A 16,641-nucleotide genomic window follows, 5' to 3' on the forward strand; every position below is an offset into this window, starting at 1 on the left:
ATGTACTTTCGGATGTTTACTCTGAAACTTTTAAACGGGTCTTACATCCTCTGGTTCTATCCAGGAGGAAAAGCTAGCCCATGATGCATTTTTAATTATTCTTCAAATAACACATAGTTATTTTTCCACCTTTTCCACCCCACTGAAGACTTTCTTCTTGGTCTAACTCTATAAAATCCTAAAAAAAATAAACAGGTTTTCACTGGCCTGTAACAAAAAGACAGACTGTAAGCAGTATCCTGGCTAGGACAGAAGAGGAATGCTTAGAGCTCTTATTCAGACATAAACAATGGATTTATTTAAGGTGGTTTATTAAGGATGACACATCTGTCACTTATTACCAGAACTAATTAGTCTTATAAGTCTAGTATAGGTTAAAATTTTCCTTCCACTCTTACATATGCCATTTGTATCCCTCCCCAAACTGTGTGTCATCATAAGTTTTAAACTAGTGCTTCACATAAACTCTGTACTTTAGTCATAAAAGAAATGATACCCACCATCTATCATGTACTGAGCTCTTACTGTGTGCCAGATGCTGCACTGCTTTATATAGAGCTCATGAATCTTCACAACCATCTGTGTGATGTACACTATGGTGATTCAGCTCGTAAATAAATTAAAATGGTTCATTTGGACTCTACACATAACATTTTAAGTCACAGTGATGAATAATAATGTAAGAAAATAGCTAAAATGAGATCATCAATTATATGAATATTAATTCCAACTACCTCCATTAGATATTTATCCAAATCCACTATAAAATAGTTCAATTATCAAATGTGTAGCCTACTTCCTGAGTCCTTATCCCTTCCTGAAACAGGTACCGCATCTTTTAAAATGGAAAAAGAGTGGCAGAAAGATAGTGAAAAGCAAGTCATATGGGAAATTGATTGAACATTTCTCATTTGTAAGGAAGCTTTATGAAAATCTTTGCTTAGGGACACCTGGGTGGAGCAGTTGGTTAAGCATCTAACTCTTGATCTTGGCTCAGGTCATGGTCTCACAGTTCGTGAGTTCGAGTCCCACATCGGGCTCTGCACTGATGTTGCAGAGCCTGCTTGGGGTCTGTCTCTACTTCTCTCTGACCCTCTCCCACTTGTGCTCTCTCTCTCTTTCTCAAAATAAATAAACTTAAAAAAAATAATTAAAAAAAATCTTTGCTTAATAAAATGGATTCATACACTTGCATTTAAAAAAACAGATTCTTTTAAAAAGAAAGAACAGATTTAATTTTATTTAAAAAAATTTTTTTTAAGGTTTATTCATTTTTTTGAGACAGAGACAGAGCATGAGTGGGGGGGGGGGGGCGGGTAGAGAGAGAGGGAGACAGAGAACCCAAGGCAGGCTCTAGGCTCTGAGCTGTCAGCACAGAGCCTGATGTGGGGCTCGAACCCACGAACTGTGAGATCATGACCTGAGCTGAAGTTGGACGTTCAACCAACTGAGCCACCCAGGTGCCCCTAGAACAGATTTAATTTTAAACAAAATCAGATATGAAAGAGAAGAAATAACAACTTGACACCACAGAAATACAAAGGATAAGAGAATATTATCAAAAATTATATGCCAACAAATTGGACAACCTAGAAGAAATGGATAAATTCCTAGAAATATACAACCTTCCAAAACTGAATTAGGAAGACATCTGTGAACAGATGAATTATCACTAATGAAATTGAATAAGTTATCAAAAAACTCCCAACAAACAAAAATCCAGGACCAGAGAGCTTCGTAAGTAAATTCTACCAAACATGTAAAGAGGAATTAATACCTATTCTTCTCAAACTATTCCAAAAAATAAAAGAAAACTTCCAGATTCATTCTATGAGGTCAGCATTACCCTGATACCAAAACCAGATAAAGACAGCACAAAAAAAAAGAACCACAGGCCAGTATCTCTGATGAACATAGATGCAAAACTCCTTAACAAATACTAGCAAACTGAATCCAACACTACATTTAAAAAATCATTCACCACAATGAAGTGGGATTTATTCCTGGGATGCAAAAAAGTAGTTCAATATTCACAAATCAATCAACATAATAAATCACATCAATAAGAAAAACGATAAAAAAATATGATCATTTTAATAGATGCATAAAAAGCATCTGACCAACACAATATCCTTTCATGATAAAAATCCTCAACAAAGTACATTCAGAGGGAATACACCTCAACATAATAAAGGCCATACATGAAAAACCCACAGATAATATCATACTCAATACTGAAAAACTAATAGCTCTTCCCCTAAGAGCAGGAACAACACAAGGATGTCCACTTTCACCACTTTTATTCAACATAGTACTGTAAGTCCTAGCCACAGCAATCTGACAAGAAAAAGAAATAAAAAGCATCCAAATGAGCAAGGAAGAAGTAAAACTCACTATTTGCACATAGCATGATACTATTTCTAGAAAACCCTAAAGATTACACCCCAAAACTACCAGAACAGAAAATGAATTCAGTAAGGTCACGGAATATAAAATCAATGCACTTCTATACACTAATAAGCATCAGAAAGAGAAATTAAGAAAATAACCCCACTTACAATTGCACCAAAAATAATAAAATACCTAGGAATAAACATCATATTACCATCATAAGGATGGTAAGAAATATTTTAAATAATATGACAGACAGTGTTGAAAATTCAAGTTAATTTTCCACAATACCAATAAATATGAAAGCAGTAGTACTCACCTCCTTTGCACTCTTAATTTTAGTCAGAAATGTATGCAGCTCCATTGTTTCTGCAAACAGTGCACGACATACTGCCTGATAATGATTTGGTGCCTCTGATTCAGTTGGCAGATGAGCAGCACATAACTACAGAAGAAGAAAATAAAACAATAGGGCTCATTTATTATTTTGGGTTTTTGGTACCTAAAAGACAGACATACCCAGTATATTCCTATTTTTATATCAGACAGTAAGGCAATCCCCATCATCCAAAGCCTAATGCATCACCAAATCATCAGTAAAATTATATGGAAAAAGTGGTCCATTAACAAACGGCCAATAGTACAGATGAGCTTAGTAAAATTAGTTAGCTTCTATTTGAAAATGATAGGACATATATAAAAGTTTTGGTTGGAAGTAGAAAGGGAACTACCATTTACTGAGTGCTAATCATAATGCAGGTATTTTAATAGCTGTCATTTATTTTTTACAATGCCAGGCACTATATTTGACATGTCATATACACAGCATAATATCATTTACTCTTCAGTGTAGCCTGGAATTATCTCCATTTTACAGCAAAGGAAACTAAAGCTAAGAGGACTCAAGTGGCTTGTCCACAGTCAGAAGTTGACATGACGGAGAAGAATTAAACATAGTTTTATGGGTTTCTGAAGCCCAGGCTCATCCCAATACATGCTGAATTGTGTAATGCAATAAAAAGACTGTTGGGATGACATGTGGACCACAGGGAAGACGCTCCATCAGTAAATGGAGAGTGCAGCAAAGAGAGCAGAGGGCAGAATAAGTCTGCTGGTCGTATCTCCAGTCTCGATGTCTTTTACCATACATAGTCCATAATCCCCCCAAAACTACCAGTGGGTAAAAGATGCACAACAATTTAGAAAACTCAAACGCCATTTAATATATTAGATTGGAAAGATATCCTATCAAGGGTCTAGTGCATGGGAATAATTTTGCTTTTTTGTAAAGTAATAATTTTGTAACCATGTACTATAGTTATGTTTTAAGGGACTTCATTTTCTTCAAAAAGATGTAGGTTCTCCCTTAATTCTTTACTATATTCAGTAAATTTGACATTAATACAATTACTGAAAATATACATTTTATTGTATTTTTTTTTTAAATTTTTTTTCAACGTTTATTTATTTTTGGGACAGAGAGAGACAGAGCATGAATGGGGGAGGGGCAGAGAGAGAGGGAGACACAGAATCGGAAACAGGCTCCAGGCTCCGAGCCATCAGCCCAGAGCCTGACGCGGGGCTCGAACCCACGGACCGCAAGATCGTGACCTGGCTGAAGTCGGACGCTTAACTGACTGCGCCACCCAGGCGCCCCCACATTTTATTGTATTTTAATAATTTCTATCCATTGGAGAATAAAAGATGTCTTTGTAGATTATACTATCCTTCATAATGTGCCTTCTGTTATTTTCATTTGTAATAAGTATCCCATGTCATTTATTAGATTACTATCTTTAACAAAGTATATTCTTCTCAAGAAAAATACCTTGGGTTTCAGTAAGAAATTTTCCCCACAGTACCCAAAAGGAGGCTAAGAATTGATTTATCAGAAAGCACAAAAAACAAAAATCTCACAAGCTATACAATGGAATATTAGTCATAAAAAAGAATGAAATCTTGCCATTTGTAACAACATGGATGGTTCTAGAGAGTATTATGCTAAATGAAATAAGTCAGTCAAAGACAAATACCATAAGATTTCACTCATATGTGGAATTTAAAAACAAACAGATGAGCAAAGGTGGGGGGAGATAAACCATGGAACAGACTCTTAACTACAGAACAAACTGATGGTTACCAGAGGGAAGGTAGGGGGAAAGGATGGATGAAATATGTGATGGGGATTAAGGAGTGTACCTCTGATGAGCAGCAGGTGATATATGGAAGTGTTCAATCACTATGCTGTACACCCAAAACTAACGTTGCATTGCACATTAACTAACGGGAATTTAAATTAAAACTTTAAAAAAACTCACAAGCTTGTTTTTCACAGAGCTACCAATGAACAGAGTATTTTTCTGCATACTTACTTTTATACCCAGAAGACAGCTTCCAATATACAATTTTATATCCAAGGTAATGAAAAGCAACTGCTAAGAGTTTCATGTTCATCCAACCAATCCCATAATTTTACATTCTAATTACATGGTGTGAAATACGGCATAATATTTTCGACTATAATTCCCAGTAAGAAATATATTTTATACAAGGACTCAAATACATGCATACATCTATGTTTTATACACAAAAATTTCACAAAACAAAACTTACACACTAAATCGATTTCATGCTCCACTAATAGGCTGTGGCCAGCAACTTGAAAAAACACCGGTACAAAAGTAATAACTAGGTCTAAAAATGTTTTTTAATGCATATGACATAATCATATATATATATGATATATGACATATAATCATATATATATATGATCCAAAGGAATTCACAAATAACTATTGGAACTAATAAGCAATTTCAGCAAAGTTGTGGGATACACGATCAACACACACATACAAAGGTATATGTCTATATCAATGAACAAACAAAAAATGAATGGTTTGCCTCCCTCTCTGTTTGAAACTATTTTTCCACTTCCCTTCTCCCATGGTCTTCTGTTAAGTTTCTCAAGATCCACCTATGGGTGAAAACATGATATCTTTCTCTGACTGACTTATTTCACTTAGCATAATACCCTCTAGTTCCATCCACATTGTTGCAAATGGCAGGATTTCATTCTTTCTCATTGCTAAGTAGTATTCCATTGTATATATAAAGCACATCTTCTTTATCCATTTATCAATTGATGAACATTTGGGCTCTTTCCATGATTTGGCTATTATTGAAAGCACTGTTATAAACATTGGGGTACAAGTGCCCCTATGAATCAGCACTCCTGTATCTTTTGGATAAATTCCTAGTAGTGTTGTTGCTGAGTCATAGGGTAGTTGAGAGTTGATGGGGGAGGGAATGCGGGGGAGAGAGGAAAATGGGTGATGGGCATTGAGGAGGGCACTTGGGATGAGCACTGGGTGTTGTATGTAAGCGATAATCACAGGAATCTACTCCCGAAACCAAGAGCACACTGTATACAACATATGTTACCTGACCTGACAACAAATTATATTAAAAATAGAAAAATGTTGGGGCGCCTGGGTGGCGCAGTTGGTTAAGCGTCCGACTTCAGCCAGGTCACGATCTCGCGGTCCGGGAGTTCGAGCCCCGCGTCAGGCTCTGGGCTGATGGCTCAGAGCCTGGAGCCTGTTTCCGATTCTGTGTCTCCCTCTCTCTCTCTGCCCCTCCCCCGTTCATGCTCTTGTCTCTCTCTGTCCCAAAAATAAATAAACGTTGAAAAAAAAAATAAAAAAAAAAATCTTTAAAAAAAAAATAAAAAAAAAATAGAAAAATGCACAAAGTACTCATCTAAATGTTAAAAAAAAGAAAATGAAGTTAAGAAAGCAATTCCATTTATAAAAGTATTAACAAATGCTAAGGAATAAATTTAACTAAGGAGGTACAAGACTTACACACTGAAAACTAAAAATATTGCTGAAAGACTCAAATATATGGAAAGACATCCTACATTTCATGGGTTTGAAGACAATATTGTTAAGATGGCAATAATTACACAAAGTGATCTAGAGACTGAATGCAATCCCTAACTAAATCCTCATGGCTTTTTTTGAAGAAACAGAAAAGCTGATCCTAAAATTCATATGGAATTGCAAGGGGCCCCAAATAGCAAAGACAATCTTCAAAACAACAAAATTGAAAGGCTCATACTTCTTATTTCAAAACTACAAAATTACTGTAATCAAATCAGTGTGGTACATAGGGAAAGACCTATAGATTAGTGGAATACAACTAAGAGTCCAGAAATAAACCCATATATCTTTGGTTGATTAATTTTTGACAAAAGTGCCCAGACCATTAAATTAGGAAAGAACAGTCTCTTCAACAAATGATGCTGAGAAAACTGGATAGTCACATGCAAAAACACAAAAACAAAACAACAAAAAAAATTAAAAAATAAAAAAATGAAGTTGTACCCCTATCTTATACCATTTATAAAAATTAACTCAAAGTGGATCAGACACTTAAATTTAACAGCCCAAAATATAAAACTCTTAATGTTTTGGGGTGCCTGGGTGGCTCAGTCGGTTGAGCGTCCGACTTCAGCTCAGGTCACGATCTCGTGGTTTGTGGGTTTGAGCCCCGTGTCGAGCTCTGTGCTGACAGCTCAGAGCCTGGAGCCTGCTTAGGACTCTGTGTCTCCTTCTCTCTCTGCCCCTCCCCCACTTGTGCTCTATCTCTTTCTGTCTCTCAAAAGTAAATAAATGTAAAACTCTTAATGTTTATTTATTTTTGAGAGAGAGAGACAGAGACAGACAGAGTGCAAGCTAGGGAGGGGCAGAGAGAGAGGGAGACACAGAATCTGAAGCAGGCTCCAGGCTCTGAGCTGTCAGCACAGAGCCCAATGCAGGGCTCGAACTCATGAACTGTGAGATCACGACCTGAGCTGAAGTCAGATGCTTAACCGACTGAGCCACACAGGCAGCCCCAAAATATAAAACTCTTAGAAGACAACACAGGAAGGGATAAACCTTCACGTTCATAGATTTGGTAGTGATTTTTTAGATATGACACCAAAGGCATAAGCAACAACAATATGGATAAATTAGACTTTATCAAAGTTAAAAGATTTGATACATCGAAGAACACTTTCAAGAGACCCACAGCACAGAAGAAAATATTTGCAAATCACATATCTGATAAGGGCCTGCTCTGCAGAATATATAAAGAACTCTTAAACACAATGAAAAAGACAACCCAATGTAAAAACTGACTTGAACAGACATTTTTCCAAAGAAAATATACAACTGACCAAAAAGCACAGAAAAGGATGCTCAACATCATTAGTTATTAGGGAAATGTAAATCAAAACCACAATGAGATACTACTCAGACCCAGTAGGATAGCTATAAAAGCAAACAAACCAAAAATGGAAAATAATTGTTGATGAGAATGTGATGAAATTGGAACCCTTATGTATTGCTGGTAGAAATGTAAAAGGTACAGCCACAGTGAAAAACAGTTTGGTGGTTCATCAAAAAGTTACCATGTGATCAGCAATCCAACCCCTCAGTATACAGTTGACCTTGAACAACATGGGTTTGAACTGTTCAGGTGCATTTACATGCAGATTTTTAAAATATAAATACATTTAGTATAAAATGTAATTTCTCATGATTTTCTTAATAACATTCTCTACCTTACTTTATTGTTAAGAATACAGTATATAATACATTTAACATACAAAATATGTGTTAATTGACTATTCATGTTATCTGTAAGGCTTCTGGTCAACAGTTGGTTTGCTTAGTTAAATTTTTGGGGAATCAAAAATTATATGTGAATTTTCAGTTGTGCAGGGTGTTGATGTCTCTAACCTCTGCACTGGTTCAAGAGTCAACTATAAATCAAAAAGAATAAAAAGCAAATTTTCAAACGAAAACTTGGATACCAATGTTTATACCAACAACTCTTCATAGTAGCCAAAGGTGGAAAAAATTCAAATGTTCTGAACTGATACATGGAAAAACAAAGGTAGTATAAATAGTGGAATCTTATTCGTTCATAAAAAGGAATAAAGTACTGATACACACTACAACATGGATGAACCTTAAAAACACTATGCTAAGTGAAAGAAGCCAGACAACAAAAGGTCACATATTGTATGATTCCATTTATATGTAATTCCCAGAATACACAAATCCACAAAGTCAGAAAGCTGATTAGTGGTTGCCAGGGGCTGAAAGACGAGGGATAAGAAGTGATGAGTAGGGTTTTCCATGTAAGGTGATAAAAAATCTCTAGAACTAGATAATGGTGATGGCTGGACAATATTGTGAACACACTTAATGCCATTAAACTGTACACTTTAAATAATTTAGGGGCGCCTGGGTGGCTCAGTCAGTTAAGCATCCAACTTTTAATTTCAGCTCAGGTCATGATCTCATGGTTTCTGTGTTTGAGCCCCACGCCAGGCTCTGTGCTGACAGCACAGAGCCTGCTTGAGATTCTTTCTCTCTCTCTCTGCTCCTCCCCTCCTCTCTCTCAAAATAAATAAATAAAATTTTAAAAACCTATAATAAAATAAATAAAATAATTTAAAAGATAAATTGTATGTTATGTGTATTTTACCACAATTTAAAATATGTATTAAGGCCACCTGGGTGGCTCAGTCAGTTAAGTGTCTGGACTCGATTTCGACTCAGGTCTTGATCTCACAGTTTGTGGGGTCAAGCCCCATGTAGAACTCAACACTGACAGCACAGCGCCTGCTTGGGATTCTCTCTCTCTCTCTCTTGCTCTCTGCCCTTCCCCCACACACGCTTTCCCTCTCTCTCAAAACAAATAAACTTTAAAAAATATGTGTTAAAAACTTAACAAAAACCAACAAAATTCCACAAAATCACCATTGACACAGAGGAGAAATAATCCCACAGAGGAGAAATAATCCAAGTGGTTATTTCACTGCCCATGAACTGCTTGATTTTTATTTGGTTCTTTGTTCCTAAATGCATTTCATTTAATCCTCACAAGAAGCCAATTTATGGATATGGAAACTGAGATTTAGAACAACTAAGCAATTTACTCAAATCACACAGGTAGGCAAGAGAAGTGGAATCGAACCCATGTAGTCAACCTCCAAAAGCCAAGTTCTTTTTTCTTTTTTTATTTTTGGGACAGAGAGAGACAGAGCATGAACGGGGGAGGGGCAGAGAGAGAGGGAGACACAGAATCAGAAACAGGCTCCAGGCTCCGAGCCATCAGCCCAGAGCCTGACGCGGGGCTCGAACTCACGGACCGCGAGATCGTGACCTGGCTGAAGTCGGATGCTTAACCGACTGCGCCACCCAGGCGCCCCACCAAAAGCCAAGTTCTTACGCACTCTAAATGAATGTGGATTACTTTTGTATTATAGAAAATCGTATTTTTTAAAGTTTATTTATTTTGACAGAGACAGTGCGAGTTGGGGAGGGTCAGAAAGAGAGAGAGAGAGAGAGAGAGAGAAGGAGAGAGAGAATCCCAAGCAGGCTCCACACTGTCGGCACAGAGCCTGACATGGAGCTTGAACCTGCGAAACTGCGAGATCACAACCTGAGCAGAAACCAAGAGTCAGACTCTTAACCGACTGAGCCACCCAGGAACCCCAAGAAAATCATGTTTTTAAAGTGTTTTAGCATACAACATGGTACACAGCAGGCATGCAACAAAACCATCTTTTACAGTTACAAAAAAAGAGACAATATGGGGATGGAGTAACATAATGAGAAAAAGAGTAGGTTCTATCAACATGATATTATACGACCTTGGACAGTTTATTTGACATTGCTGGGTTTCAGTTTATTTCTAAAAGGAGAGGACTGGACTATGTTATGTCTTACTTAACCTACCTGCCTTTGTTCTATGAATAAAATTTTAAGAACAGCTTTAAATGCCACCTAAAGGCTGATGACTCCCCAACTCCTACTCTAGGCCACTCTTGGTGTGTGTTTGTCAGAAAGAGATCTATTTTACCTTTATTCTTGAAAGGTATTTAGGTTCTATTCTAGAGCTTTAAAAAATCATTCAAATCGTCTTCTGGTTTCCACTCTTTTTATTGAGAAGTAAGTAAAGGTGCAGTCTCATTTTCCCTCTAAGATTTTGTTTGTAAGTTTTAGCAGTTTAACTATAAGGAAACAATGTTATTTTCATTTTTTTTTCTCTTGATTTGTGGAGTTTCTTGAATCTGTGGCATAGTGTTTTCAATGGTTTTGGAAAATTCCTAATTATTATTAATTATTATGTATTAATTATGTTGTTACCTTAGTATGTATTAATTTTTAGTATTCAAATATTTCTTCCATCCTCCCTTTTACTTGCTCTCCTTTTAGGACTTTAATTAGATGTACTGCGTTTGTAACTGACCCTCTATTCTATATTTTTATTCTTTTTGTGTCTTTGTGCTTCATTCTGAGTATTTTCTAATGTTTATTCATTTTTGAGAGACAGAGCACAAGTGGAGGTGGGACAGAGAGAGGAGGAGACACAGAATCTGAAGCAGGCCCCAGGCTCTGAGCTGTCAGCACAGAGCCTGAAGTGGGGCTTGAACTCATGAACTGTGATATCGTGACCTGAGCCGAAGTCCCACTGTTAACCCACTAAGCCACCCCAGCATCCCAATTCTGAGTATTTTCTACTGACAATATTTCATTTCATTCTTTCTCTCTTCAGCACTGTCTAGTCTATTAAACCCATTCACTCAAGTTTTATTTCAGTTATTTTATTTTTTGGTTCAAAATTTCCAGCTGGCTCTTTTCTAGTTTTCTAGTCAAGGTTTCAACCCTGACTCTTGGAACCCTGAGTTTCAAGAATGATTTAAAATATGTGATTTAAAATAAAATTAAAATTCAAAGTCAATCTGAGAACTCCATTATCTGGATTCCCTATATAGAATCATTAATACAATTGCTAGACTCCAAATAAATTTTCTGAAGTTTTCATTAAACATATAGGACCCTGTTACATATTTTCAAAAAACTTGAAAAGACCTGAAACTTGAAAACTTGAAAAGACCTGAAAACCTTGACTAGGTAGATGTGATTTAAAAAAAAAAAAAAAAAAAAAAAAAAAAAGACAACCTACAAATACTTTCTTTTTAAAAAAATTTTTTAATGTTTATTTATTTTTGAGAGAGAGACAGACAGTGTGTGAGCAGGGGAGAGGCAGAGGGAGACACAGAATCTGAAGCAGGCTCCAGGCTCTGAGCTGTCAGCACAGAGCCCGAGGCAGGGCTCAAACCCACGAACCGTAATAGCATGACCTGAGCCAAAGTCGGACGGTTAACCTACTGAGCGACGGTGCCCCCTTATAAATACTGTCTAACATTTTGAAACATTTTCATTTTTTTGTCAAATAAGTTAATATCTGTATTTTTGAAGCAATGCACCAACTACAAGAAAAAAATTTATTTGATATCACATCAAAGATGTATGCCAGTAACTCAGAAATTTTATATATTATCTACTGATGTTTTTTACCCTAATTGGTGTCAAAATACTATACATACCATCAAGTTTTTCTTAAAACCTTGGCACATTGAGAATAGTTTTTGCTTAAACTCCAAATTCCAAAGCATTTAGCAATCCAAGTCACCCTTTGTTTTAGAAACACATAATTGCGATGTGTGTAAATTCTATTATCCCAGAAAAGAAAATGGCATAAACAAAATGGTATCTTCTGAGAGCTTTAGAATTTATCATATAATAGTCCTCTGTTGATAACATCGGACTCCAATATTTTCTCACAATTTATTCTTGATTATTGAAATTCAAATGTTTTTAAAAATGTTCAGTTCACAAAGTTCAGAATTTTATTTGCAAAACCTAAGTAGAATATTATCTTAATATAACTAAAATGTTTTGCCTAGTGAGTATAATCATGTATTTATCATAAGAAATTAATAACAAAACAAAAAGTACAAAGACTACTCTAAATTTAGAATCATATAGTTAGTATAAATTACTAAATTTTTGCTTAAATCAGTAACAACAAATTAGTATGTTCCCAGCAAATTTCAAAACTTAGAGAACACAACATTCTGAAATACAGAGAACTGCAATTTCTTTGGAGTCTCTCTAGTTTGACTTATGAATCTTATTCACTCAACTAACCTATATTCACAGAAATCCTAATTCAGTAATGACAAGCTCAAACAAACATCTTGCCCTCCCTTGCATATGTTCCATTAAATCAAGGCCACATTCATACATAGATGAAAATAATACATTTATCCTGTATCGGCTATTTATAATACATGTGCATTTTGAAAATGAAGACAAATTCTGCACCGGGTTAATCTAGTCTGGCATAATAAAATTAAATACATAAAGCTTGTTTCTATTTTAAATCACATTCTACAGTACCATTCTTTTCTCCCCTGAGGAGTTTTCAAAATAGTTTGCAAAATCTGACATTACATGGCAAACCAAAAACCTGCTAACTTTTTATAAGCAGGGGTTATTATGTATAAACTTTATATTTGCAGAAACATGCTGCATTTTGTTTTAAATTATAAATTAACACTGAAAGCATAACCTGTAAGACTATTCAAGGCCAATAATATACTTAATATACTAGAATTTTACAATCTTTTATTATATAAATGGTAAAAAATAAGAGGAACAGAATTTCTGATGCTAAATGGTTCACTCTGAATCACACCACCACTAATACACTATTTCAAATTACCACATTTTCCTTCATTCTTTACCCATATACCAGTATATGCAGAACTTTGTGGTCTCTTTTCCATTTATTAATACAGAAATTTTCCATATTGCTAAACAACTCACAGAATTATAATTTTAGAGATTATCTAATATTCCATATAGTTGATACATCATTTCTTTATGAGTCCTTTATTTCATTATAGAATAGTATAAATAAATAATGCTACAAAACACATCTTCAAGGGGTGTCTGGATAGTTCAGTTGGTGAGAGTCTGACTCTTGATTTCAGCTCAGGTCATGATTCCAGGATCAGGGATTGAGCCCCACGTCAGGCTCCACACTGAGCATGGAGCCTGCTTAAAATGTTCTCTCTCTGTCTCTCTCTCTCTCGGTGCCTAGCTGTTTCAGTTGGTTAAGCATCCAACTCTCGATTTTAGTTCCGGTCATGATTTCACAGTTCATGAGTTTGAGCCGCACATCAGGCTCTGTGTTGATGGTGTGGAGCCTGCTTGAGGTTCTCTCTCTCTCCCTCTCTCTCTCTCTGCCCACCCCTGCTCTTCCTCTCTCTCTCAAAAAATAAATAAATAAAAACTGAAAAAAATGCATTAAAAAAATTCTTTCTCCCTCTGCTCCCTCCCTTGCTCGTTCTCTCTCTCTCAAAACAAAAACAAAAACATATCTTCAATGTATCCATGTAACATTTTCACCTTTTAAAAATTATCTCTTTGGGGGCGCCTGGGTGGCGCAGTCGGTTAAAGCGTCCGACTTCAGCCAGGTCACGATCTCGCAGTCCGTGAGTTCGAGCCCCGCGTCGGGCTCTGGGCTGATGGCTCAGAGCCTGGAGCCTGTTTCTGATTCTGTGTCTCCCTCTCTCTCTGCCCCTCCCCTGTTCATGCTCTGTCTCTCTCTGTCCCAAAAATAAATAAAAAAAATAAATAAATTTTAAAAAAAATTTCCTTTAAAAATTATCTCTTTGAACAGACTCTTAACTATAGAGAACAAACATGGTTACCAGAGGGGAGGTGGGTGGGGGATGGAAAATAGGTGATGGGGATTAAGGAGTGCACCTGTTGTAATGAGTACCAGGTGATGTATGGAAGTGTTGAATCATTCACTATATTGTACACTTGAAACTAATATTACACTATATGTTAACTAAATAGAATTTAAATAAAAACTTAAAAAGAATAACCTCCTTGTACAGAGAAGAGATGGGTAGTTGGCAAAGGTAGAGGGAGGGGGGTGGGCAAAATGGGTGAAGGAAGTCAAAAGGCACAAACTTACAGTTATAAAATAAGTCCTGAGGATGTAATGTACAGCATGGTGACCATAGTTAATAATTCTGCATTGTATATTTGCAAGTTGCTGAGAGAGTAAATTTTAAAAGTTCTCATCATAGGGGGAAAAATGTGTAACTATGTGTGGTGATGGATGTTAACTAGACTTATGATAATCATTTCACAATATATGCATATATCAAATCATTAAGTTGTACACCTAAAACTAACATGTTATATGTCAATCATATCTAATTGAAAAACACTTACCTCTTTGAAAAATTTCTAACAGTAGTATTGCTATCACAAAGGATTATTCTGGATATTTTTACATATTTTAATTTTTTATAAGAAAAAATGTCAAAATAAAACTAGGTGAATAGTATATGAATCAGCATGTACTCATCATCCAACGTTAACAATGATCAATTCATGGTCAATCCTATTTTATCTACTTCCTTACCTGCTCAGCTCCACCCTCTAGAATTATTTTATAGCAAATCCCATATATCTGAGTTTCATACATAAATATTTCAGCATATATCTCTAAAGATAAGAGTTCTTTAAAAAAATAAACACAATACTATTATCATATTTAAAATATGAGTAATTTCTAATATCAAATATAGCATAAGGTAAAATTTTCTTGATTATCTCAAATAGTCACACACATTTTTACAATTTATTCATTTTCATTAGAACCCATATAAGGTCCATATATTGCAACTGGGTGCTATGTATCAAGTTTGATTTAATGTAAGTTTTTCCTCTCTCCCTCTCCATTTATCTTCTATGTATTTATCAAAGAAATTACATGATTTGTCCTATAGAGTTTCCCATAATCTGGATTTTGATGATTGCATCTTTATGGTGGTTTTAAAATGTTTCTATATCCCCTGGATTTCCTACAAATTGGTAGTTAGATCTAGAGGCTTGATTAGATTGAAGATTGATGGGTTTTTTGTTTGCTTGCTTGGCAAGAGTACCTCCCAAGTGGTGCTGTGAACTAAGTCTGCTGGTCTCTTGTGATGCCACAATGATTACTGCTATTATCATTATTCTTCTTTATTAGATTATTACCATTTTGCAATCCCTATTATTCTGTTTTCACATATTAGCTGGGACTTTTATAAAAAGAAACTTATACAGAACTAATTGGTTACCTAAGGTAACCTCTTCACGGGGAAAAGGCAGGATGAATTTGCTTATTTGCCAATTTTTGAAATAAGTTGATTCCCTAACAGCCTCTAAAGGTGACCGATGAGGGTTTTATTTTCACTTATGTGTTCATGGAATTCAGAATATTTGATGTGATTTTTAATTCATCACAGCTATTGTTCTTATCGATGATCAAATTTTTCCATCTTTGACCAATCAGAACTTCTTTGAGTTGGCTTTCGAGTCCTTTTTATATAATTCAATAATCTTGGATAGTCTGTTTGCGTTCTGGTATAACAAGATGCTCCAGGCTATTTTATACGTTTCCTTCCCAGATCTCGAATTAGCCATTTCTCTAAGGAATCCTGGAATTCTTTTAATGGGGAGTGATATTTAGAGACCACAACCCGGTGGTAGCTGTGCTCACTGCCACTATGTGGTTATAGCTTTGTAGGTCTTCCTATGTAGTTATGTCTCCAGTGTGAGAACAGTTATGTTCAATTTGCCTTGAATGCAGGGGGAATTATATTTCCATATTTAACTTTGTTTTATAATTATGTAAAACATTTATATGATTTCTAAATCAAATCTACAGAATTAAGTATACTCAGAGATGCTTCGCTTTAATAGCTGTCCTTGTTTCTGCTCTGTTCCTTTATCTATAGCTTATTTCTTTAGGTTTGATTTATCTTTCCTCTTTTTTAAAACAATATAAACAAATACCTTTATACATATTCTTAAATTTTTTTTTAATGTTTGTTTATTTTTGAAGGAGAGACACAGAGCGTGAGAGGGGGAGGGGCAGAGAGAGAAGGAAAAACAGAATACAAAGCAGGCTCCAGGCTCTGAGCTGTCAGCACAGAGCTGGACGCGGGGCTCGAACCCATGAGGCTGTGAGATCATAACCTCAGCCAAAGTCAGACACTTAACCAACTGAGCCACCCAGGCACCCCACCTTGTTTTTTCACCTAAACAATATACCCTGGAGAGAGATTTCCTCAATCCTTTCAGATAGTTATATAGTACTTCACTAGCTATACCCATAGTTAATTCAACCATTCCCCAGTTAATGAACAGCTGGGATGTTCCTAGCCTTTTGCTATCATACACAGTGAAGACTTTTAAATATACTGTCAAGTTATTTTATATAAGGGCTATGAAAATTTACACTGTAGCTATCAATTACTGCATGAAATAATTT

At 35.7% G+C, this 16,641-nt stretch overlaps 1 protein-coding gene across 3 annotated transcripts in view; it reads right to left on the bottom strand.

The window, feature by feature from the left end:
- The window catches only part of SPIRE1 (spire type actin nucleation factor 1), a 202,534-nt gene that overhangs the window by 96,388 nt on the left and 89,505 nt on the right, over positions 1-16,641 (bottom strand). For all 3 annotated transcript variants that reach the window (XM_030336752.1, XM_030336753.1, XM_030336754.1), the window contains exon 4: positions 2,711-2,836. In XM_030336752.1, the coding sequence (XP_030192612.1) occupies positions 2,711-2,836 (126 nt within the window). The remainder of the gene's footprint in view (positions 1-2,710; positions 2,837-16,641) is intronic.

The sequence above is a fragment of the Lynx canadensis genome, chromosome D3, assembly GCF_007474595.2.
Source record: "Lynx canadensis isolate LIC74 chromosome D3, mLynCan4.pri.v2, whole genome shotgun sequence".
NCBI classification, from domain to species: Eukaryota; Metazoa; Chordata; class Mammalia; order Carnivora; family Felidae; genus Lynx; species Lynx canadensis.